The following is a 26,269-nucleotide window of genomic DNA, read 5'->3' as shown; positions in this document are numbered from 1 at the left end:
CGTCAAGACCTGGTTCTCACTGTCTGTGGGGTTTTTTGTTTTGTGTTTTTTGTCTCCCTCTCTCTCTTCTTTTCTTCTCACTTTATCAACCTGGCACTTCTATTGGCTCATCTATTTCCATGGATTTATCTCCTCAATTGGCCCCACCCACTCCCTGTCCTTCTTCCTCTACCTCTGACTGTGTAGTACTGGCTCTGTAGGTAATGCTGGATTATCACATGGCCAGCATGCCAGCACAAGAGTCCTGTGTCTGCACACATGCATGGATTATAACTGGGACATTTAGCAAAACACTGACAGAGCCCATGATCAGTCTTGCACGCCTGTGGGAGATTAACATCTCTGACGATCTTTAGAGAGAATTTTTGAGTGACTCATGAATCCTATTGTTTATTTGTTTAGGGATCATCACAATACCCTGTGAGGTTGCCAGTGTTGTCCATAAGTCAGTCTATAAATGTTCTTAATTTGCTTGAAATTTGATTATTGGAAAAAAATCATCTTAGTCATCTGTATACGTCATAATCTAGCTAGCACATTTTATTTGATAATCTAATTGTGTAAATGAAACACAAGTTCAATTCAAGTGATTAAAAATATATATCGCACTAGGTTCAACGTGCCTCATCATAAAGACCAGTGAGCTCTCCTGTTAAACAAGGGAAATCACTGAGAGCTCAAAAAGCCACGTAGCAGACTTTGAGATGAGCGCTGTAAATAAAAATGAGATATTTTCATTTTTCGTAAGGTTTTCTGTAACCACTTATCTCTGTTTAAGGTCAAATAAAACTTAAGTAGAACTTATTTTTGCATGCAGTTATTTCTTTTAAAATGTCAGGAGGCAAATTGGTGGATTTAAAAATGATCACAACTGCAACAAAACAAAATCACTGGCAAATATCATTGTGCTGAAGTCTGGAGCCACCCTTCATACCCTTATATTTTGCTTCCAAGGACCCAGACTTTGTGGACATGAAGTGGTCTTGAGAAGTAGTTCTCCAGGCTTGAAGGTCATTTCTTTGGGCTGCTTTTCACAGTTTTTCAGCTCAGCCCTTATACTTGGCCATTTTCAGAGGAATTCAGAGGAATGTTTGTCAACCCACTTAAATGGGCTATAAGTCATTCAAGTGTAAACAAGGTGTCTTACCAGGGATGAAACAGACAACTTAGAACCATTGTAAAATTGTAGTTTGAGGCAATTTGCTACTAGCAGCCTGTAAATACATCATTTCTCCTCTTTTCTTTTGTTAAATGTATTTAAAAAATTCCCAAAGATAACACAGTTTGACAGGCAATTTACCATGTCAACAAGGTGATTCCAAATTAGATCCATAATAGCTAAAAACTTAATGTCTCATCATGGTGTGCAGTGTGGCATTAAAATTGGAAAAAAAAAAAACTGTAAAAAAAAAAGTAGCAGACCTTAAAAAATTATCTAAGGAGATTAAACAGTATTTGAAAGTCATATCCTTACGAAATGGGTATAAACCCAGCAAATACCTGACAAATAAATTTGGTCCTTAGTGAAAGAGAGGCTGTCAAGAAGTTATTCTTAAGGAAGAGAAATGGGAAGAAAGGCTGAAGTATGTCACTTGACACAAGAACTGGAATGAAAATATGTGACAACAGGTGTTTTAGAGTGATGAATATGACATTTTTATTTCAAAAGTAAAATAAATTGTTGCTTATCAACATTTTTGTTTCAGTCATCTGTAAAGCATAGTGCAGGGTCTGTTCAGCCAGTGGTGTTGGAGAAAAGTATCATCATATTTTTAATTCAACATGCATTCCTCTCTGGAAAGTGTTAGCTGGGCAGTGGCGTAATCTTTCAGGATAGCAACATATTACCCATGCAACAAAAGCATACCAGGATAGAAAAGCACACAGTAGAACATTAGCAGTCATGCATGGGCTTTCACCGGTTCCCAAGCTTGAACTTGCCAGAGAATGGAACAACTGACTAAAGAAGAGCTTTGAATGTCCTATGAGAAGCCTGGAAAATTATTTCTTGAGACTACTTGAGGACCGCTTGCCTAAGAGAGTTCAAGCTGTTCAAGCGGAATAAAGGCGATCATAACAAATAGCGACTTTCACGCTCATTAAATTTCTACAAAATCAGTATTTGCTTTATATACTTTTCTTCCATGTATTTTTGCACATGCTTTAATAAGTCATCGCAAATATTTCCCATTTCCTAGCGAAATTTTAACAAAGTGTGTGTTGGCCCAAGACTTTTGGACAGAGCTGTATGTTCAGATATTGACTCCCAGTGAGTTAATCATGAGTTATATTCACTGTGAAGTTGAATTCTATTTGTTCACACTGGACTTTTGAAACTTTTGAAGCACTGGCCACCATTCTGCCTTAAACGTTGAGAATGGTAAATGGTACCAGCTCCTTTTGGCTGTGTACCATCATCTCTGATGTATGACAGAAATCTAAAAGAAGTGCTTTAATGTTCATATGAAACAGAAAGATATGCTGTTTAAGGCTAAAATGGAGGATATAAATAAGCTAAAGTAAAAGTGGAACTTGTTCACATGAAGAGACAGATGATATGCAGTAAACTGGCCCTCGAACTTGTAACCTGCTGATTGTGTGTCAGATGACACCTCTGCGTCCTAATCTAATTAGTTTGTGTATTTGCGATTTCTGACCTGGTTTAGAGGTTAAGAGCGTTAAGGTCTATATGTGTGTATCTTTGTTGTCATCAAACTGACACTGGTCCTTGTGTTTGTCTGATCATGGAAACTGCCAGGTGTATAACTCAGGATGTGACTGTTTGTTAATTACAAAAATCCAGTTTAAATCTATATTTTCCCCTTTTAAATTTCTGCTTTTAGTTACTTTACGAATGATTAAAAAATGACTCAAACATCTCAGTAAAAGAGCTGCGGTTTGGATACATTAGCAGTGTAGTTTTATGAACTGAAATGAAGGGTCTATGTTGTAGTTCAAAAGCTGAATTTTACATGAATAAAAAGCATTATGAAGACGTCATACTGCACATATTTTTTCCAGCATTGCTCAAACCAAACTATCAGTTTTTATAGCTGCACAACACTGCCTCCTGGTGTTCGTTGTTTCCCAGGCCTTGTTTCCAATCTAATTAAAAGCTTTTACTTGAATTTTTATGCTACAGTATATTATATACTGCATATTTTATGGCTGTGGTTTTAGTTGTGTGTTTATAATATGAGAAAACAGAATCTGATCTGTATTACTAAAACAAACTAAAGCTGACGAACCTTACATGTTAGTAATGGGATGTAATTGAGGATTCAGCTCATCGTACCCAACCTATGTTTTACATTTATGTTTTACATCATTAATGTCTTCATTCTCTGACAACCTGATTCGATCAGATCCTGAGATGGGATCACATGATGACAGAGAGAGGGAGAGGGGATAGATGGGTGTAGAGTAGCTGTGAATGGGAGATGACAGCAAGCTGAGGCACACAGAAACTCGTGCCTTCCCCCCTTTTGCTGTAGTGTACACTACTACTACAGCTGCAGCCTTAGCGATGGAAGAGGAGATGTAGAGGGGAGGATGGTGGAGTGAGGCAGGGCGGGGCTGTTGAGTGACTGAGCGAGAGGCAGGAGAGGGAGGAAGCCTCTCAGTAGATGACTGAGACACAGAGGGAGGAGGAGGAGAGAGAGAGAGAGAGAGAGAGAGTCCACAGGACGTGAGTGTCGGCAGCAGAGGAGGAGGAGGAGGGGGGAGCTTCCAGACTGGATGACTGGATGGGCCCAGCAATGCCTTGATGGAGCATGGGCCAGGTTTTAGGATTCTCCCACTGCCGTGAGTCTGCTTTGGTCCTTCAGTTTGTGTTTCAGTGTTGGGGGCGTCTGCATTTGCTTATCTCACCTTTCCATCATCTCTTATATTCCAGCTCAGTATCTTTTCCTGCTAACTGCTATGAGCATCGTATGTGTTAGCTCTCCCCCTCCCTCCTCTCCTGCATGCTCTCTGTTCCTCTCTACTGCTCATACCTTTCATAAACACATGGCTTAATGGAGCGGATGCAGTGCAGAAGCAGATTGTTTGGTTGTTGTTATCTAGCGTTGGATAGCAGATGTTTATTTGGTTGTGTCTGAGAGGGCTTTTCAGCCAGGCATGTTAGGCATGCAAGTTATTTCAAGCTGCCACAAGCTTCTGTTGTGCTTCCATATCTGCCTTTTATTTCAGCTTTCTGACAGAATATGGGCACGATCCTCTCTACATTTAAATTAAAGTGGCTGCTTATTTGCATGTGCAGACGAGAGTATGCTGCTTCGTTCCACTCCCTGGTTTATTTATTAGCTAAAGTCATGCTGGCTGTCTAATGTAGTGAAGGCCTTTACTGCTGCCAGCACAACTCTGCAAGGAAATGAATCAATATGCAACAAAATGGTTGATATGCACACAGTTTTATGCTTTGTTGTTTTACATAGAGGTTGAAATTGCTGAGTAGGGTACCTCCCAGTCTTTTTCAATGTGTACAGTGACAGTTCACTTATAACCCTTAAAACAGTGACTCATAACGAGTTACTGCAATGCTTCTTTTGGGGTTTTTAATCATTAGAAGAAACACCTACGTTCAGTGTTTGCCAGGCTGTGAGCTCAGTGTGAGATGGTGGAAAGAATGAATTTACAGCAGCTTGCCTTAAACATTCCTGTTTTACCCGTGGGTTCATGCAAAAGTTTCACTGTTTTGTCCTTTCAGAGGAATATGGCTCCGTGGCATCCACTCCAGACTCAACTCCTCCCTGCACTGATGGTAAGAAGCAGATACTTAACATCCCCAGAGATATTTGGTGGCAGAATGTCTACTCATTGATGCAAGTTCACCTAAATGCACCTGTTATTCAACTTCTCTAATGCTAGCAATGAAGATCCACAGGTTAGACTAAAGGAACGCTGATTTGTTCCTTTTTTGTAAGGAGAGCTGTTTTTGCACTTATCAAAGAAGGCTTCATCTTTCGACTCTGAACTCTTTCTTCTCCCTGACATCAAATAGGATGCCTTGCAGCTTTCATCTGACGTTTCCATTTAATAAAACTAAAATCTCTCTCCTTGCATAGCACTGCAATAACACTAGTAGCCCCAGTGTCTTTAGATTATTTGTAAACTGTTTTTTTCCCAGCTTGTATCCTGTTTCTTTGTCTCTCTCTGTTTTGTTACTGTGTGTCAGTGTGTACGTTGAGCTCACATCCATCTTGTTTTTCTATTCGTTCAGGTGGAAATGAGGAGTCAGAGATGTATGAGCTGCACACGGCCAGGGAGTGGTCCGACGACGATGAGGGGGGCGATGGAGATCCAGATGATGATGATGAGGGACTGGCTTCATCCCCGTCTATTTGGGGCACACCGCGTCAGAACTCCTTCGAGCAGACTTTCTCCTACATCGCTATTGCCGAGGCTGAAGCAGTGGGTGCCTCTAGACTCCTCCGCGATCGACGCAGGGCTGGTTCTCGAGGCAGTCGCACTCCTCTGATCCGCACGGACACCCTGGAAACACTGTTGGACTCCCCTGATGCAGACTGGGATCCTCAACTGTTCCTCGGTAGAGATGAAGAAGAGGAAACGTCAGAAAGCAGAGAGCATGAGAGAGTTGAGACGAGGACAGAAAGTGCTGGAGAAAGACGGGAAAGGGAGCAACAAAGACAAACTGAAACTATTACAATTCAGCCCTCTCCCCAAAACCTGGACCCAGAACCTCAAGAGAGAGATGAAGGAGTTCAAAGAGAGGAGAGTGTTGACGAGAGTGTGGAGAATTCCCCTTCCATCCTGTCATCCCTGCAACAGAGCCCCTCACAGATACTTCAGAGTGAGAAATATGTGATGAGGTTGCTTCATTCTGTGTTGTGTGAAACTCTAAAATATGTAGTGTCTGAGAAATCTCAGGATGCCTCAGTACAGAGATGACTAGCTTGGTTGACTGAGCAGTAGGTTTTCAACCAAAAAAATGTAATGAGCTCTTTGCACAACTGACTTGTAATTTTAAGCATACTGAGCATTAGAGTAGATGTTTTATAAGTGTAGCCTGTATCCAAAAATCACTATGAATTCTTATGATCAACTAAAGATACATTAGAATACAAAAAACTGAGTTTAGGCCTGGGTTATTGATTCTGTCAGTCAGCATAATGATCTTGTCAAAAGTCTTTTGAAGTCCTCATGTGATCTACAAAAAGATTATGTTGTTGTATGCTGTTTTACCTTCATTTTATATTATTTTTACACTGAATTTAAACATCTTGTAAAGGAGTCTTTCCAAATTTTACATTTATTGAGTATAAGAGACTTTTTTTTTTGTTAGTTCCTCCTAACAGTCTCCACTTTAAAATCTTCATGTTCTGAGAGCTTAAGTGATGACCTTGCCTTGAGTCATGCTTCACGTTAGGGTCTGAGGCAGAAGTGACGACAAATCAAAATGATTAGACAATTGTAGCATCGAAAGGCCGCATAAATATTTTGTAAACCCACTTTCCAGTGGGTTTTTATGAATACATTTCATTACATATAAATTTATTGTGCTTAAAAATTAAAAAGTGAGAAAAAATAGCATGTATAAATAGAAGAGCAGTGGAACCCCAGATGTAATTTTTATTTCTAAAGGCTGTAAAATACCCAATTAACAACTCTAATCTAAACTACATTCAGTAGTCTGATAGCCTCATATATCATTTGTATCTTGTGATCGTGTCAGTGTAAAAGAGATTTTGTTTGTGGTGAATGTTATAAAGACAAATAGTGGTCAAATCAAACAAATCCGCATTCTTGTGCAAAATATAGTTTGCTGCTGTTTAGTTAAGCACATTCAACGTGATGGCATTACCATAGTGACACATTCTTCCTTTTCCCAGCAGCAGCAGCTGAGCCAGTATCTCCTGTTGCCAGGGAAACCATTTCAGTCAAGCTTCTCACAACTGTGCGACCGGGAGACCCAGCGTCATCTGCGCCGCCTGCCATTGGCCTAAACACTCAGGAACAACTGGTCAGAGATCACTGGTTTTCAGCACTTAACCTAACAGAGGACTGGGCAGCATGCACACACATAGCAGGTAGGAGAATAAAAAACGTCTGTCTTCTCCTGACCTCTGCCTCTTCTCTCGTTCAGCAAGATTCTTTCACTGAGCTCAATCAATACTTTAAAGAAGGAGAATATCAGATTTCACTTTCTGCATGGACCTTCAGGAGCAGGCAGACAAAGATAACTGACCCTCTCCCCACCCCCGTGGAAGTGCTGGCTGTTCATTGTGTCTCCGTAATAACCCTCTTTTGGGATTTAAGGAGTGATTGGCTCATTGTGAGCAAACCATAGCTGGCACTGGCTGACTTTTCAGATTCATGCTGATGTCAGCAACACAACAGAAAGAAAGATGCACATAGTATATGGGAGGAGTTTCTGTGTATGCAGATTTGTGGCAGTTTGCTAGCATTGTAGTGGTGAATTGACCCTCGAAGTGGATCCTCCATCAGAGTGGAGCTCGGTCTTATTTTAGACGACTGTTTGAGCGTTAATAAATGTGCGGGCAGGCTGATGACAGAGATTAGGGTCCCCTGAATAAGTACTGCAAATATATCTATTGGAATATCATGTTTCTTTTGGTTTTATGACTGCTTTTAGTAGCATTGTATCAAATTTCAAATATTGAAACTGGCAATGATAAATGACTGGGTTCTCATTCAGCACCCTTTTAGTCAGTCATTTTAGGCCTTGTACTGCTAGTTGTTTTTAGACATTTGATAGCTTAAGCATTTTATCTTGTTTGTTTTGTCACATTAAATCATAAGTAGAATTTATAACTCTAGAAAAGGTGAAAAAGAATGCAGCTTTTCAGTTGCTCTTCTGTTTTTTTGTCAGCAGTGGAAACAGAAAGATGGGACCTGGTGACATAACAGAAAAAAAGACACTCATTCTCCTGTTTCACACAATTTAAAATATGAACACAGCTCTATAAAACAAACTCCCAGTTTAAAGGAATGGATTCATTCATCTGTCTTTAGAGTCAGAAGATCTAGTGTAATGGTTGCGAATCATCTGTTTATGGGTGAAGCTCTTGTATTTTCTAAGAGTGCTGGGCGGTGCTGCACATGAGATTATTTTGGGCTGTCAGGCCTTTGGACTGCTGAGCGAGCAGTGGGTGGCCAAAAACAGCTCACAGGGGTGAGAGGTACACACAGAGAGAGGGGCAGAGGGTGCGAGGGGAAACGCTGGAGCAGCAACCAAAATGGCCAGTAAAGGTGAGATGCTCTGGATGTGGAAATAGAATTTTCTACACCTTTATAGGTGAGCTGTAGGTCTAAGCTTAGTGTGATGAGCTGAGGGACAACTCCCACAAAGAGCTGTGTTTCATTTCAGTTAAATTGATGGCAGAGAAAGCTGCAGATTCAAGTGGTGGACTGTTTAGCTTTCTGACTGGCTTAGAGAAGGCTGGTCTGTCAGAGTCCTGAAGGTTTAAACTGAGTGGATTTCCTGCTGCTCGCTGGGGATGGGTGTTTCCATCAGCTGCAGGTGTGTTTGGCACTAAACTAATCAGTTGTTCAAATATAGCCACATTTATCAGTACCCTGGATTTAAATGAGCACCAGCCATTCAAATGACTATAAACTTTCAGTCATGGGTTGTAATATATTTGCCAGCTGGGTTCTCTTACTCTTTGGTGTCTCCTCTTTAGACTGAAGAGCTGGCACAGATGGAGTTTCATTCTAAAGTAGTACGAGGTTTGTGGCAACATGCTTGAGCTGACATGACCAGGCACAAGTGAAATGGATTTTGGGGGCTGAAATGAAATTATGTCAAGCCAAGGTGGCATAAAGGACGAGTTGGCTCTATTACTTTTGTTTGACTGGTTAATTGACAGTTGATTGACTGTTTGTTTGATTAATTATAATCAAGAATACAGTAACATCCTGTATATCGTAGTTAAAGCACTGCAGTTTAGCTAATGTGAATTGCACCATGTTTTAGCTCAGTACTTGATATGTTGTGAACTGTGGATGCGCCTGAGTAATAAATAAAAAAGACCAAAGCCCTTTTGTACCTTTTTTTGTATATCTTTATTTCTACTTTTAATGTGGTCATTTTTGTTTATGGGCTTTCCTCACTTTTGGAGCCAGGCTCAGTTGTCCATAAGGTGCTGCAGTTCTTCATCTTAGTGAACTATAGTGGACTGAAGAATTAAGCTAACTTGTAACCAGTGAAATACTTCCTGTCATGTGGAGATTAAATATTTAATGCATGGGTGGGCAATTCATTTTGCAAAGCGGCCAATGGGACTGTTGTGGAGAGCCATACCAGCAACTCTGAACTCAATTCTGGTTAACATGATTTTTATCTATTTATAAGCTTATTGGTGCAGCCCTTCACAACAGTCCCAGTTTCTCATGTGGCCCTTTGGAAAATTGAATCCATTATTTAATGTCTTAAGTAAAGTGACTGAAAGTGGAGCCCAACTGATATAGGATTCTAAGACCGATACTGTTACCGATAGTTGATTTAAAAATTCGAGATTCTAATATATGTGCAAATTTTTTCTTTCTCTCTTTATGTTCAGTTGTCTATTTATTTGTTTACTCTCTGACTGTTGTGTTTGTGGCATGTGTTGCCAACAGGGCAATGTCAACACTCATAACATGGTTGAAGGGTGTTTCTCCAATTTCCTGTTTGCTTTTGAAGTTTTGATTTATCAGCCCTCATACATGCCAATGCAAATCGATCAACAAACAGCTAATATTATTTGTCTGATAAATTGTTCAAGTTCTGTTTGGAAAGAAATTGCTAATAAATAAATGAAATAAACCAACTTTAGGGGATTACAAGGGGAAGTCACAGTGTTTTTGCATATTTACTCGATACTCGTGTGTTTAGAAAACCCTGAGCAAGTAATAGAGAGCAAGTAGTAAAGTACAAGTACAAGGTGTGTGAAGATGAGCCAAATACAATGTGTCTTCCATGGCCAGTTTTGATGTCATACTGCTGTTTATGTGTTATTACACTAAACACGTATCCTGCTGTGTCTCCATGTGAGTGTCACTGTCCCGGAATGGCAGCAGCACAAACAAACACAATGAACAGGTGTGTTCCAGGGGCATCATGGGTATTAATTGTGTGCAGTGATGTTTATAAATAACCCACCTGCTGTCAGTACACTCCATTGAAAGAGGCTTCCCTTTATTCTAATGCTGAGGCTTAGCATTTCGCTGAACGACGAGTACAAAGTACCAGGTCTCTCTCTGACAATAATTACACAGCACAGGGACACTGCATTTACAGTGAGCTGTGTGATGGAATTTTAATTGCTGTTAATTGCTTAATCGTTTTCTGTAACATTAAAATTGTTAAGAGAAAAAAGATGACCCACGAATTCTACTGCGTACATCAAAGTTGTCCACTGTAGTACTGCATGACTCTGCAGACGCCTCAGTCTCCAGGGCAGCTGTTGCTGGGTGACAGAGAGGGAAACTAACAGGGTGTGGAGAAGGGGCTGCCGATGTCCTGACGACTGACAGCAGGTGCTGTGAAAGGCTGCATTTAAATTCCCCTCAACTGCTTGTTTCCCTCTTTCATCTGAGGGCTAAATTTAACTGGACCTAGAGCCTGATGTGTCCTCGGAGCTGCCCTGTGTGCTTTCATGCCTGAGGCTTAAAATCCCTCCTTGCCTCATGTCTTCAACCTCTCTGGCCACCCTTTCCATCTCTTTTCCTATGCTCCAGGTGCTCTTTCAATGGTGCTTCTTAAAAAATAAAAAAAGGTATTATTCAGCCGAATGTTGAGGAGTTTAAATGATACAGCAGCTTTGTCAAAATCGAATATATTGTCAACAGTTGCCTGGACTTTTCAGCCACTGTTTTTATTTTGGTTTTCTTTTTTACTTCCTATTCTGTTGGCTCTATCTTTTTTTAACCTTTCTTTTCTTCAGTTGTTGTCAGAGGTGTACTTACACTCATCATGGGCATAAATGTCATGGTAATTTGGTGCTTTTGCTGAGTTCATTAAACTGTTCTTTTTCCGGGGTGGCGTGATTATACGGGTAAATCTTTAAAAACTTTTCAAAGCTTGAATTAGGGGCAAATGTTTGTTTTTAATTCAGATTTTCTCCAATCCAAACTGGGTCAAAAATAAACTCACATGCCCAGTAATATTTAGTTTCATGTACCTCAGCAAGTTGCAGCTTGTTTTTGTTATATATCAACAAACTTCTGGCATAATTCTGGCTAGATATTTGACTGCTATTCCATGCAGAATTGGAAGAGTTAGATTAGGTTAGAAGTCAGGGGTTTGGGAAGTCCAGTCTAGAAGTTTAATGTTAGCCTGCTTCATCCAATCCAAACCCAGTTTGTGTTTGGGATCATTGTCCTGTTGGAACACACAATTGTATCCAAGTTTTAACAATCTAGCTGTTTTGCAGTGAAGTTGAAGAATTTAGAGGTAGTCATGCTTCATTATTTCATCCATTTTCTGCAGTGTACCAATACCAATGGTAACAAAACAGCCACAGATCATGATGCTACTACCACCATGCTTGATAGTTGGTACTGTGTTAGGTTTATTGTTTGAAAGCCTCACCTTTACTTTTCCAAACATACCTCTTGTGATTGTGGCGAAACAGGTCAATCTTCATTTTGCCTGCCCATAAAATGTTCACTAAAAGGCATTTGGTTCGTCCATGTGGGCAGCTACAAATTTCAGTTGAGCTTAAAGGTATCAATTTTGGAGCAAGGGCTTCTGTCTTGGTCAGCACCCTCAGTCAAGGTCAATATAAAACTGGCTTTGCTGTGCACAGTGATGTTGGTGTTCCAGCAGTTCCCAGTTCATTGCAGGCTTGACCTTCGGTGCTTAATGGACTGTTTCTGAATATATAACCAATTTCCCTTCCTCTAAGGGTGACAGTTCGTATCTTCTTTTGAACCTTGGCAAAATGGTGACACATCTGAATAACTTGTACTCTGAATCTGCCCTAGTTTAAAATTGGCTCAGCGAGACCTTCCAAACTTATTTAAACCTACATTTCTCCTTTTCCTTGAACTCGGTCATTTTAATGTGTGCTTTAAATAAATCCTTTAGATGCTGGCAAAGCATTATTTAATAAAAGATTTAAGTGAATGTATGCATGTTTGACTCCTCTACACCTCTGTGCTGTACAATCATTCCACCCTGGAAATAGAACATCACAAAAAAAAATATTGTAAAAGTCTCAAATTTCCATGATATTTGTGCTTATGATAAAGCATGTACATTTCTGACCACACGGTACCTGCCTTGCCTTTTAGTGATGGACTTGATCTACTGGAAGGACACGGAGCGGAGTGGCATGGTGCTCACAGGGTTAGTGGTGGGATTGCTGTCCCTGTTCCAGCTCAGCATCATCACTGTGGTCTCCACAGTCTCCCTGGCTATCATGTGCTTCACCATCTCAGTACGGATCTACTACCAACTCCTCTACATCCTCAGCTGGGGTGATGGAGAACATCCGTTCAAGTAAGATGCTGTGCTTTTATTTAATGGGGACTTGACCTTTGTTATTTTAGTTTTTATACAAATTAATATAGAATGTGCTCAAGACCAGGGGGTTAAGATAACAACTTTCACTCAGGAAACCTTTATTTTTTTGTTTGTTAAAGCATACTTGAAATATTGTCACTTTTGTTGAATTTTCCTTATAGGATAGTCATCTTGTTGCAATGCCTCTTTATAAAATGATAGCTTTATATGTAAAATGGATTTTAAATAGCTGCTGATGACCTGGGAAGTTTCAGAGATTGGGCAATTTAATGGCTTTGAAAGTTATGACAAGTATATGTGCTTGAAGTATTGTGTGGAATCTGTGTTTTTAAGGAGGAATGACTCAGAAAAGACTCAAAAATAAATGCAGTGCAAAGAAATGTGAGACTAAATCTGACATTTCAGCATCTAGCTTCTGCTTTTGTCATCCTGTCCTATCAGGTCTTATTTGGACTTGGACATCAGCTTCAGTGGAGAGCAGGCTGACCTCTATATGCAGAAACTCATTGTGATGACTCTGTCAGCTGTTGACACTCTGAAGAGACTCTTTTTTGTTGGCAACCTTTTTGAATCCCTCAAGGTAAGTTAAGCTTTTTAGTCAAGTTACTTTTTTAAAATGATGTGTGTGTATGTGTATACCAGCTTCATATTTACTCTCCTAATCACCTGTCTTCAGTGATTTGTTTCGCTTTGTCCAGAACCTCTCCTCTCCATTTTTATCTTAATTTTATCATCATTAACCAAGATATCATCCTATCTCCGTAGTCCTTCATTTTGCTTCATCATCTGTCATCTTCCTCCCTGCCTCATCCCTCTATCACTGGAGGTTAGGTCATTGCCGACTGTTACTCTCATTCTCCCGGCTCAAAGCTGAAGCCTCTCCTCCTAAATAAATTAATAGCACTGCTGGCAGCTGTCAGTCCCTGTGACATATTTTTGGTAATTGTTTGGAAGGCTAAGTGTCCCTTTGGATAAAGAACCCTTTCAGATCAAACTGAAATGCCTCACTCTTCTCATCCAACCCTTGGCTATGCCTCTCGTGCTAGCAAGGCCAAATCCTTGCTTGCAGCAGAGATCATATTCATCAAGTCAAGAGCGGAAAATCTGCCAGCATCACATAATTAATGATTTATCTAGTTTGCTGTGACGGAAAATGCTTTGTTGCAGTTTTTTAGATAAAACTTGATTGACTTTAGGTTTATGTCCTTTCTCTGAAAGCTAATGCATAAAATGCCAGTTCTTAATCAGCCTTTTGACACAGTCATCATTAGGCTCAAGTCATTTCAAATGTAGGTGTGTTCTTGAGTAATGCAAGTGATACAAGTCTAAGAAAAGTTTGAGGGATCCTCTGAGGGGTCAAAACGGTCAATCAAATATGAATAAAAAAATGTGTGATGGCTACTTACCTTTGATTAAATTTAGGGTAATTTCCACTTATTTCATAGAGAGTAGTATTAGACTGGGATAGGAGCTATTGATGCAGCATTCACTATACACATGTACCAGTCAGTTACAATATAGTTAGTAAACCTCACTGCCAGTATTGGAATAACATGCAGAATACTCTAGTTTTACCAGTATCAGTAAAACATCTACATAGATATGAAATTGTAGCTGTTAACAGCAGGCTGAAATAACTCATTTGCAATAAATGGTGAGTCAGCGTAAGCTGACTGAGCCCCTTAATCCCAGGACCCCCTGTTCTCAACCCTGACCTTGCTGGAATGTGGCATGACACACAGGGATATGAACTCAGAGACACCCGGGATAAGCTGGAGTCTCCTTCCATCTGACACAGGGTGTCCCATGTCAGTATCATATGTACAGTGACAGAACTGAAAAATGAGGGGAAAGAGTTGTATCATATTGGGGCCTGGGGGTTATATTTAAAGCTTATTTTATCCGTCAAGGAGAAATGATGTCAGTGACAATAATTTAATGAATTCTGTATCCTATTTACATAATACAGTGGAGCAAAATCAACAGTGTGTTAGTGTGATGGACTGTTTTCTAGAAGGAAATGAAAACCAAATGGAGGTTTGCAGGAGGGTTTCTTGATAACAGCTTAACTTTCTGGTGAAAGCTAAAGTCTGTGCAGCTGTTTCTTTATTTTATGTTTATTCTTTTAGTTCCTGTTTCTGATGTACCTTGTGACATACCTGGGAGACCTGTGCAATGGCCTTACTTTGCTCATCATCAGTAAGAAACGCATATCATCACTGGACATATGAAAGCTATTGATACACTCTTTGTTTATCACTTTGGCAACTCTACTTTTTTTTCTCTTCTAGGTGTGATCGCTGTCTTTTCTCTGCCCCTTTTTTATATACGACGTCCGGTAGCAACTTTTTTTTCTATTTGTACACTCACTGATATTTAATGTCCACCATATCCTTTAACATTTGTACCCTTTTTCTGTTATATTCCAGGAGCAGGTTGATGGCGTTATTGCAAAAATCCAGGCCCAAATTGACAACGTCAAGGACATGTGAGTATGACGCCATCCTGTGGCAGAAAGGTGCTATCACCAACACAGTGGAGCTCATGATCTCAGATACTTCTTTTTACTTTAAGTATGCACCAGAGCTGACTGCACAAAGTATCATTCACACTGTTTAACACAGTATATAGTCAATAGCACTATGCAGTCTATAAGAAAAATAAACAAATATGCCAAATCTATTCATTGCTGCAGTACTCAGATATGTTTTTAACACTATAAGGAAATTACATTTTGAACATGTTGAAAAAAACTGAATCTTTAGGCACTTTTTTTTGCAGCCTGTTGTAGAAACACAGACATAAACGAGTATTTTTGCACAAAAAGGTGATTCTCAAAGTGCTGTTAGCTGAAATGCCAGATATAGCAAATATGATACAAAGTCAAATTAATAAAAGCAAATAAATCTTACATTCATTTTTGTTTTTAATTTAAAATATATATATTTATACATTTCTGGCGAGTGTGTCATGATTCAGCTTTAAATGGTAAATAAATAGGATATGACTAATAGAATAAAAAAATAAATCCAGCAAAGACCTGAAACAGGACCTGAAAAATGCATCTGGCCCTTCAGCTGATCCATCGACTGTACATCAGAAATGGTTTTAGGGGAAGGGTGGCTGTCATTCTTCAGGAAGGGAAACAGGGAGAAAAGGCTGAGGTGTACCAGATTACACAAGACCTGGACTGAAAATCAATGACAAATCCCACTTTACATTTTTTGAGAAGGGAGGCTCAAGATTTTGCACAGTACTGCAATTAATAAAGCAAACACATTGTACTTTACATCACAGCATTTAGTTTCAGCTGGTCAGCAGACTGAGACTGAACATGATGCTCAATGATTTGTGTTTAGAAAAAAGCAACAGATTTTTAACTGTTAATCAAATGATTCTCATCAGAAGAATGATCCACCATGGCTGTGCAGCATGACAATGCTATTAATAATAATGGTAACTAATATGTTATAGTGTATTTGCTCATTATCTGCTAATTATTGGCCGAATGTTGAAGTATAGAGTGTTAGTTTGGAGATCCATTGTTACAGTTGCATGAGTTTTTAGCTCTTTTTAGCTCACGGTGGGATCTCAGAATTTTTAATGTTCACAGCCTGGTTCCATCAACCAGATGTGTCCTTGACCTTTTTTCCTGTCTTTTTTCTAAACAAGAAAATAAGTAGGATTAACAAACCTGGTTGTCGATCCAAACTGGAACCACTTACAACCAAAATAGTTTATCCATTTCCCAGTCATGCCTTCCAAGCCCACGATAATATGCTGATATAGTTAATGGCAGTAACAGTATCACGCACACACAATCCCAAGAAAAAATACCAGGTAATCCGTATCAAAATGGCTTCAAGCCACTAAAACAAACCAGGGAGGGATCTAACTGAAGTAATTTAAAAGGTTCTACTATAAGGCTGGTAGGACGAGCTAAGGGGACTAACTATGTTGGAATGTGTTCCTTAAACATAGGATTTATCAGTGAGGCATTAACACACACTTAACAAAAAATAATGGTGGTGGATGATGCTAATTTTCACTTATTATCACTTATGTGTCTCCCCTGTAGTCTTCAAAGACTTGTCCAGGGTGGTGGCCCTCCTCCTGATCCAACTCCTGGTGGTGCCAAACCCAAAACCCAGTAATCACTCATGGACAGCGACTTAAAGAGAAGCTACATGAGTTACAGACTGTCACTCAGATGTCTTACATGGCAGTCTGTGCTCAGAGCTCCAAAGAACAGAGCTCCAGAAACGGGGAAGGGAACGAAAGGGAGGTTATTTAAATGAATGATGATGAGGACTACGCATGGTACTTCACACTAACTGTATCCAAGTTATGGGGGTTAGAGGATGGGGCTGAGATGATTCTGCTTCATGGTGTATGAATCCTGGATAGGACTCTTGCTGCTGGTTTCGAAGAAGAAGAGATTCTGCAGCGCAGGTGATTGCGCATGACCATCTTTGGAAATATTGTTTTTGACATGTAAAAAAGAATTCAAAAAGTGTCTTAAATTGAGCTGTAGTCCAAAATGAGGTACAAGACCATAAAAGGGAAGCTCCCACACTGACAGCTACACACCTGAGTAAAGGGAATTGAGTCGTTGAGGGGATTTGTGCGAGGAGCACTAAAACAGGGGTCAACACAGATCACGGCAGCATAAAACTGGCAATTAAAGACGTGTGTGAAATCACATGTACATTTCTCCATGCATATTCATTCACATGACTGTTTATCTGTGTGTATGCAGGTGTGTATGGACGTTTCTGTGTTTGTGTGTGCATGTATGCGAGTAACTGACATAGAGCTTGCTCAAACAAAACTGTTACCCAGCAATTAAAGTCACATTTCTTAATTTTCCAAAATTTTGTGTTTCTTTTCACCCTCGCTGGCATCCATTTCTATTCACTATCAGTCACTCTTTTTATGTTTTGTGTGTTTTTTGTTTTTTTCATTGCTTACACTAAAAGATTCATGGATGTAGTGAAGGAGGACATACAGGGAGTCGGTGTGATAGAGGAGGCTGTTAGGGAAAGGGTGAGATGGAGGCAGAAGATCCGCTGTGCTGACTCCTAAAGGGAGCAGCTGAAAGGCACTGCTTTCCCTCCTTTGATATAAACAGAAAGATAACTGAGCTCCTCGGTGACTTTAGTAATTTACAACATTATAAATTTTACGAGAGGAAGTTCTTCACTGGCAGAGTACCAGAGGTGTCAGTGTTGCTGAGGAGTTTCATGATTGCGTATATGGGCAATAGACAAAGTGCTAAGATTTCCCATGTTCTTTGTGCTCTTAAAGTGTTTTGTCTCCCGTTGTAGAGGAAGCTTGTGAAGGAACGTGAAAGTGTAATACAGCAGGTGCCTTTTTAACCGCAGGTTACAGTGCATGATCTGATTCACAGTACTTACAACTTGTTTCCTCCAACAATGCACCACTTCTCGTATCAGCCTAACCATTTGTTTCCCAATAATGGAGTTTTGTATATGTACAAAACTTACCGGATTCCTATATCTGTACAGGGCAAGGTATCTTATATGGAACTGTAAGTAGATCTGTTTTAGGAATAATAAAATTATTCAGGATACTCCACAGTTGAAGTCCATATTTCCCTTTAGTGTCTGCTTTTAAAGCTCACACAAAGACTGTTATGCCTTATAGATGTGAATTTACATCCTACAGAGAAAGCATACATATAACCCGTTAAAAACCAAAACCTAATGGCCAGTTAGTGTCAGAAATCATGTGCTGCTTGGTCATAGAACTACAGTAGTAGCATAGACACACCCATCTGTCCTTTCTTTAAAAAGATGGGTGACAGCAATATGTAACCACACAGCTTAACATGTATAAATCTGTTTTGTCATGATTCCTGTGTACATATTTAGCAAAGCTGCTACTAATCCAGCCAAACTTCATTTTCATAGAGTTGTCATACCAGGCCTAGATTACCAGAAGTTTTTGTTTTCTATTTGCCTTGAAAATATTAATCTAAACAGAAAACTGACTTTTAATTCCTTTTCATTTAATTTCCAAACAATTGATCACTCGTGACCTGCATTATCTTAGTGCACTTTTCTTTGTATTCCTGAAAATAACTAGTTTTATGGCTGGAAAAATAAACTCTTGAGAGATCAATTCAACATATACTGTGGCTTTTTTAAACAGACAAGAGTATTAACGCTACCTGTTTTCAGGTATGTCAGTTTCTCGCTGCAGCCACAAGGAGGCGGCAAAAGGCAAAACATTTGGTTCAGTTTTCGAGGTTTCCAGTGTCTTTGACAAATTAGCATAAGAAAGCGGATCACCTTAGATATTGGACAGTTTAAAACTGGCCGATCACGTGGAGAATACAATAAAATTTCCATTTATTGATTGATTGAGTAATCTTGTAGATTCTGGATGTTCCTTCTTGGAAAAGCGTACTAGTACAAGGTAAAGTAAGTCAGGAGGCTGAAGTCTGCGTATAAAATTTCAGCACTTTTTATATCCATGTTCAAAAAGGGCATCAAGGCTTCCTCCTAACTAGTGAGGACACGTCTGGACATGCCTGCAAGAGATCAAACATTAAGCCCATAGCAACGCAGTGTGTAACAGGTTAAACGAGTAAACTACACAATAATATATTGAAAGGAAAGATTGATAATAATAATAAAAACACAGGATCGTCCCTCTTGTTTTCTAATTTTCCCCAAACAGTTTAATAAGGGTAATGTTCTTTTCTTCAAAGAACACTTGGATTCACACTCCCACGTTGCTGGGCGGAGCCAATGAGAAAAAGTAGGTGGGATTAGTCAAATTTATCCTAAAACACACACAAAAAACACTTTGGGTCCTCCCTCGCTTGGTAAAACTGCAGTGTTCAGCGGTGCAGTACTGGACGATAACTTCCCGTACTGGATTTGACAGCGCGCACAGGAGGAGAGGTTTTACGCACGAGCTCCGTTTGCGATCATTACCGTTTGGAGGGAAGAAAAACTGCAAAGGAGGAAAGAACCTGTTCTCATGGTGGGTGTTTCACCGGTCCATCGAGGAGATCGCGGTGCAGAGCTGGCTGACTGAAAGGCACCTCCACTCAGAATGGATTACGGTAGGACCATGGCCCCTCCAGTGCCTCCTCATAAACCCAAACCTACCCGGCCAGGACAGGCGCAGGAGCGGCTGCTGAAGTGCGTCCTGCTGGGCGATGGAGCGGTGGGGAAAACCAGTCTGGTGGTCAGCTACACCACGAATGGATACCCGACGAAATACGTCCCTACTGCATTTGATGACTTCACGGGTAAACAGACATATTATTTTATTCATTTTATTCCAGATTTTAGAAATGTTGTGAATGCACAGGCAGACCGTGTATGTGTGTCACCTGTCATAGCTGAACATGTCCAGTTTATTTAAACGAGGTGAATAAACTTAATAAAACTTATGACACTTAAAAAAAAAAACCTCCTATAGAAAAATCTGTTGGTTTCCATCTACCTGTCAGTATCACCCATTTTTCACAGGATGCCTTTTCAACTCTTGCTTGTTTTAGAGATCAACTTCGCCCCACCGCACCTATATTCCCCAATGTCCCTCTATTATTCAGATGTTAAGGACTGATAGATGTCTTTGTGTTTCCTGCTATCTTGTCCTCCATCAGCGGTAATTAATGTGGATGAAGTATCCTCCCTGGTGTAGCTGGGTTTCCATTTGGCGCTGTACCACTTTCCAAACTGTCTCACTAATCCCTGGAAGCTTTTGCGATGTAAGAGAAGAAAAACAAAAATCCTTTGAAGGTGGTGTTTGAACCCGAACAGTATTGGAATAGAAAAAAAATACACGGTGACCTGTTGATCGCTTTTATTGACGTGTGATCGCATCTGTTATTTAGACATACCATTTGAAATGCAGTTCTAGAGCAACATAGAAGCTGTTTTGCTTTTTCGTGCAGGATTATACCCTGATTTATATACAAAAAGATTTTGGTATTTTACCTTTTCAAAATCTAACATTTTTATTTAAAAAGAAAACGGCTGGCTATGAAAAAACTTGTAAACTTAATAGCTAATTCCCTGACATTACTCTTGATAAGCATTAAAAGGAACAATGTGGCCAACCCAAATCTCATAAAACACTCTTGTAGAGCACACACCACCCTTAGACAAGTGCTGGCTCAACTCTTCCATACAGAACAGAGGTTGGTTCACTGGTTCACGGGTTTTGGATTGCACAACTCTGCCTATTGTTGTCAGCCTTGACCCGCAAGGCCTCTCTTCTATACTGAAACGGGCACATCTGTTGCAGTAGCTCTGAGGCAGAGATTGTCTTTCTCCCTGGCCTGACAGAGAGTGATTGTGCAGTTGGGGCCCTTAATAGTGATGTCATTTTTCAGTGCCTGGAATCAGAGCGTTCCCTTGAAAGCTGATTTCTGAGCAGTTACACAATGCCACAGGTGGCAGAGACTTGGAGAAGCGGGAGGCTAGGAGACTGGACAATAAGGAGTTTTGGATGAGAAAATCAAAGGAGTATCATATGTCAGGTATTAGGAAATGATTACCCAATGGCATCTCTCTTATGTTCCTTCTTCTGTGTCCTCCCGCGCTTCCCCCCCTTTGCATCTGTGAAAGCAGGGTGTTCTGACGGCTGTCCTCCTATATGAATAGTTCCAGCAAAACCCTTTGATCAGGTGGTATGACCAACCACACGCTCCAGGCCTATTGTAAATGTTTCCATGTGCCTGCTGCTCTGCGTTGTGTTCAGTTTTCTGAATAGAATAAATGGCCCTGTAATGAAACTCACTGTGAGATGACTCACTCCCTTTTCCAATCTGGAAATGAGGCCAATTGGAAGAGAGTCACTAAATAAACAAAATCTGCTTTGTTTTTACCCCCATGCACACACACATAGACACACCATCAGACAACCTTTGACTGGCCTCTGCCAAAACACAGCACAGAACAAAGCCCACTGAGCGGTCTGAGCGACAGTAAAGTGTTACGGTCTGAACGGTAACTGGCAGAGTGGGTGGGCGAGACTGAGCAAGGCCATTTGCGAGCTGGAAGAGCAGAACAGGCGGCAGCGGGGAGTCTTTTTTGTTTTTTAAACTGTAAGGGTTTTGTTTATTGCTGAGAGTGTTGCGGTTAGTAGCTGTGTGTGTGTGTGCATTAACTCGAGTGTCAGGTGGGGGTACATACACAGCCTTAAAACTCATACTGTCACCTGTGACTCACTTTGTTTTCTTTCTGTCCCTTTCTGTATCTGCAGCTGTGGTTCAGGTGGATGGGAGCCCAGTCAGACTACAGTTGTGTGACACTGCGGGACAGGTGAGTTTGCACACAAACACATTGCATTACCACTCTACGCAGGTCATTGACATACAGTGCCTGCATGCTTCTCGGCCTTTGCTCTACATAACTCTCACATGTTGGTTGATTAGTCGCCGTTGCTTGGTTGCAGTGTCATATGCAGAGTTATGCAGGAATAGTTTTTAATAGCACATATTAGGGTCCTTGCATGCTGCTAATGTTTAAAAAGACATTTAAAAAAAAATCTTGAGTACATTTGCAGACTCATCCTCACTATATTTGAGGCACTGAAACGATGGAACAAATAATCGGTTAAACGTCATTTGGTTATAAAATTATAATTAGTTGTGAACTGTTTTCTGTCAGTTACTAAGGTGAATGAACTGTGCTACACAGAGCTTGCCAGGTAAATTTATTGACTCATTATTATGTTGATAGGCCAATCTTGGAAAGAACATGTTGTGAAACAGTGTTTCTGTTTCTCTGGGGCATTGGGTGGTTGTTTCATAACCCACTACAGTCAAACCCTGCCCTGGGAGCAGCATATTTGACATTCACAGCCGCTGCGAGGGCACTGCCAGTTCTGCATAGAATCAAAGACAGTTTGGCTATAAAGTGGAATGAGGCATTTGAGTAAACCCCTAATACGTGTAAAACCTCACAGCATGTTCTGAGCTGTTCACGGCCTTAAATCTGCACACACATACACGCAGACGCATCCGCATGCAGACAAGCTGGGGCAAATTCAACTAGATAAAACTCTACAAACACTTACTGTAGTGATGCAATTCTATACGAGGGTGGGGGGAGAGCTTGAACCAGAGACTGGTCGGGTGTGCCAAAAACGTTGAGATGAGAGAGGAGAGAGCGAGGAGAGATGGAAAGACACAGAAGGTCTGGAAAAAGATGATAGCAGACACTTCCAGGGCTGATAAACAACGTCGCTCCTCACTCAGAGATGTTGATACGTGTGTGTATATTCTGCAGATGGGCCTACGTCATCAGATCACAAAGCGCAGCCAGACCTTGTGTGTGTCAAACTCAGAAGCGGCATGTGCTGGGCCTCAAATCCACATGTGGAAACTGCTGATATTTTTTTTTCTGCACATTTTAATTGTGTTTTAAAGGGCAGAGAGCGGGCTTGTGGCATTGTTTAGTTAAATAAGGATTAAGAGATATGTGTTGGAAAGGATGGAGTTAAACGGAAAAAAAGGAGAGGTCTGAGTCAAGTTACTGCCAACCTTAATCTGTGTACTCAAGGATGTGGGAGGCCCATGTAAGTTAAAGCTGTGTGGCTCCAAAGTGTCAATTTAAGAGATTTACTGCAAATGGTATAAATGTGTTGGCAGGATTTGTCTGTTCTGAATATTTGCGCAATATAAACACTATTGAGACGGTTTGTTATTTAACAGTTACTGGCACCACTCCCTTTCCTGTGATGTGATGTTACAGTACTTGAGTGTGTTCAAGTGCATCCGTGTGTGGTCAGAGTGAAGGGAGGTGGCTCAAATCAAAATAAAGACTCTGAACCAGACATATGTTAAAATATATATATATAAAATAAAATTTCTCTCTTTGTTCTTCTCCATCAGGACGAGTTCGACAAACTCCGCCACTTCTGCTACAGTCGGACAGACGCCCTGTTGCTCTGCTTCAGCGTGGTCAGCCCCGCTTCCTTTCAAAACGTCTGGGAGAAGTGGGTCCCCGAAATCCGCCGCCGCTGCCCCCTCACGCCCATCATCCTCGTAGGGACGCAGTGCGACCTGCGGGAGGACGTCAAAGTGCTAATCGAGTTGGCAAGAAGGAGGGAGAGGCCGGTGCCGGAGGAAGATGCCAGGGCGCTGGCGGAAAAAATCGGGGCTGTGACGTACGTTGAGTGCTCGGCACTGACACAAAAGAATCTGAAGGAGGTGTTTGATGTGGCCATCTCTGTGGGACTGCGACAGTCTGATAGGCGAGCGCGGCGGGAGAGGAAGGTCCGCAGCACAGCCGATAAGATGAAGATGCTCTCCAAGGCCTGGTGGAAGAAATATGTGTGCGTCCAGTAGGGGGGAAGGAGATAATATTTCTGTAACTGTAAAACTGGAACTGCTGACGTATTTGGGAGTGTTGAGTTGGATGTAAGGACTCCTTGTTACTTTCACATGGACGGCCTCAAATGACCTACTGTGACTTTAATTCGATGGAGCAACAGTTCAGCAGGGGCACCTGGCTAAGCTATATGGCTGTTTGAGGATTTGATGGTTTTACTTTGACCAGAAAAGACCCTATGTTGATGCCTAAGAGACAGTATAAGGTTGTAACCACTGTCTGCTCTTCAGAGCCGGTATGTAAAATGTGACTGTGACCATCATGGAACCAAAACTTATGGCACTAGGAAAGTGTTACGGCTCATGGACTGCATATCATACAGAACTTGTCCAAAGGAATTCCAGCTGACTTGGGGGTCGTTAAGGTGATGATATCGCATATTAAAAATATACTCTTTCTTTTTTATGATTTGGTTCATTTCTTTATCAAAGTATATTATTTCATTTGATCTACACTGTAACTCGGATTTCAAGACTTGTGATAGATTTTTTCCCGATTTTCTTTTCAATTTTGTTTTATTGAATTCAAAGCGTGAACTGCTCCGCCTAAAAGCCCAAATTAAACATTGCAAGCCCTGCACTTTTTCCTAAATGAGAGGCATCTGTGAGTCAAATAGCTTCTAAAAATAGGCTCTGTAGTTTATCAGATTTAACTCATCCTTTTAAAAATTTACAATCAAATGTATAAGAGTATAATTTTTTTTAATGGAATGATGATGACATCTCCAGGATGTGTATGACCGTTTTGAATGGTGTGTGTTGTGCTACAGGCTGTTGTAGTTTTGTCACAGCTGTTAATTGGCCATTAAGCTCCTTTACCAATAGATTGATTTTGCAAAATATTAATGGCAAAGATCAAATACCGATCATCATCCAACCAACACAATCTGGAGAACACATCTCTGCTGTAGGTTTATGGAAGATTTAGCAATATCGGTTTTCACTTTGACTGATTCCGAAATGTTAAAGCCAGTTCGACTTCATGACATTTTGTTACTGTTACAATGTTGCAGCAATACATGGGTTATACCACTGTACCTTGGTTGTATTATCCACATTTCATGCAACGGACTTTGGACCAGTGAAAGAGTGGAAATCCTTCTTCAAAAGTAGGATCCAAGCAGGTAAAGGCTCTTAGCTGCTCCGCTCACTGCTTTGGATGATCAAAGGGTCTTTCGTTGTCAGTCAGTATAAAACCAAACTCTCTCCACTTTTGAGATTATGCAGTAAATGAGGTGAAATCGCCAAAGAGACTGATTCTGTGTTTGCTTCTTATTTTTCAGAAGCCTTTCATTCATCTGTCTATTTATCTGATCTTTCTGGGCCAATAACTGATCAACAGCAATACACAGCAGATGTATGAGATCTCACATGCCGTTATGTATGTTACATAGTGTTCATTTGATGTTTGTAATGTCATCAGGATAAATCTGCTTGTACAGATACAGTATAAGTGACTCGGTCTTTGTCTGTGCTGTCCCAACTCTAAATGGGCTCCGTATGATTGTTTCAGTTTGTGTCTGATTCTGCCATGAGAGAAGTTCTTTGGGTTTTATGAGTGGAACTAAATAAAATGTGAAATATTTAACCTGCTTTTGTTGTTGACTCTTCTGTGGAGCTGTGTTACGTGGTCACGTGGTAGAGGGCAGGGGAATGTTTCTGAGGTTAGTGGTTACTACAGAGCATGAATAGACGTTTTTTTTCTCCTAAAAGAGAAATTTGATCCAAATGTAGAGGTTTACACACAGGGTTTTATTTGTTTGCCACAATGAGGATCAGAACAACAAACACAACTCTATGTGTGTTTCCTCTATCTTTTCAAAAGTAAAATATCCCCTCTCTAGTCCCCTTTATAGCATTTTCACTATTGTTATCAGTCGGATCTCAATTAAGAATCATTACACTAGATGTAGTTGACTCAAATCACCTTATAGCACTGTAAAAGTAATATACAGTAAGTGATCATTAACCATGAGATAACCTGACAGAAAACAACAGTGAAGAACTGCTGCATGTTTTATCACCAGTCATTTATTCTGCAAGGTAAGCAGTTCTCTCTAAAATGAACTAAAACTTCATTTTTGTTGGAAAACGCTTCAAAGATTCAGAAACCTCAGAGGTTTTGTCGGGAACCAAGACTTTTAACTTTGCAGGATCAGATGATTATAATTGACTAAAATAGCCCTTTCCTGCCATATATAGCTGGGTGTCTACACCACACTACAACAATGGCAGAGAAGGATGGTTAGGTAGGTATCTTGTACTTGTTTAGAAATGCTAATGATAGGGTAGGTGACTAAAAAGAGAGTCTGTGTCGTCTGGCAGGCTGCAGATGAGTATGCTGTCCGGCCTCAGAATGAGTGAAACTAAAGCAGGAGTTATGCCAAGTGGTCTAA

The 26,269-nt window shown here is 40.5% G+C and overlaps 2 protein-coding genes across 2 annotated transcripts; both read left to right on the top strand.

The window, feature by feature from the left end:
• The first annotated feature begins 3,773 nt into the window (after positions 1-3,773).
• rtn2a (reticulon 2a) lies at positions 3,774-18,087 on the top strand. The gene is made up of 10 exons (XM_085371178.1): positions 3,774-3,804; positions 4,709-4,762; positions 5,222-5,812; positions 6,852-7,049; positions 12,262-12,469; positions 12,935-13,073; positions 14,623-14,692; positions 14,785-14,831; positions 14,923-14,981; positions 16,572-18,087. Exons 1-10 carry the CDS (start codon positions 3,774-3,776, stop codon positions 16,645-16,647), a joined length of 1,473 nt encoding a protein of 490 aa, XP_085227304.1. The 3' UTR covers positions 16,648-18,087.
• Positions 18,088-19,364: 1,277 nt separating this feature from the next.
• Positions 19,365-25,456, top strand: rhoub (ras homolog family member Ub). The gene is made up of 3 exons (XM_085370476.1): positions 19,365-19,778; positions 21,743-21,801; positions 23,376-25,456. The coding sequence occupies exons 1-3, from the start codon at positions 19,580-19,582 to the stop codon at positions 23,829-23,831; spliced, it is 714 nt and encodes a 237-aa protein (XP_085226602.1). The 5' UTR covers positions 19,365-19,579; the 3' UTR covers positions 23,832-25,456.
• The last annotated feature ends 813 nt before the right edge of the window (positions 25,457-26,269 follow it).

Source organism: Diplotaxodon limnothrissa, linkage group LG14, assembly GCF_057381915.1.
Source record: "Diplotaxodon limnothrissa isolate DT_005_m linkage group LG14, D_limnothrissa_male_GT1.1, whole genome shotgun sequence".
In the NCBI taxonomy this organism is placed as follows: domain Eukaryota; kingdom Metazoa; phylum Chordata; class Actinopteri; order Cichliformes; family Cichlidae; genus Diplotaxodon; species Diplotaxodon limnothrissa.
The sequence above is the reverse complement of the archived record's forward strand: the minus strand, read 5'-3'. Positions and strand labels throughout refer to the sequence as shown.

Excerpts from the sequence above, each read along its gene's own strand:
- rtn2a (XM_085371178.1), top strand. The coding sequence starts at position 3,774 with ATGGGCCAGGTTTTAGGATTCTCCCACTGCC. Across the intron at positions 5,813-6,851 it reads CCCCTCACAGATACTTCAGA|CAGCAGCAGCTGAGCCAGTA; the intron begins GTGAGAAATATG and ends TCCTTTTCCCAG. Across the intron at positions 7,050-12,261 it reads AGCATGCACACACATAGCAG|TGATGGACTTGATCTACTGG; the intron begins GTAGGAGAATAA and ends CTTGCCTTTTAG.
- rhoub (XM_085370476.1), top strand. The coding sequence starts at position 19,580 with ATGGATTACGGTAGGACCATGGCCCCTCCAGTGCCTCCTCATAAACCC. Across the intron at positions 19,779-21,742 it reads TGCATTTGATGACTTCACGG|CTGTGGTTCAGGTGGATGGG; the intron begins GTAAACAGACAT and ends CTGTATCTGCAG. Across the intron at positions 21,802-23,375 it reads TGTGTGACACTGCGGGACAG|GACGAGTTCGACAAACTCCG; the intron begins GTGAGTTTGCAC and ends CTTCTCCATCAG.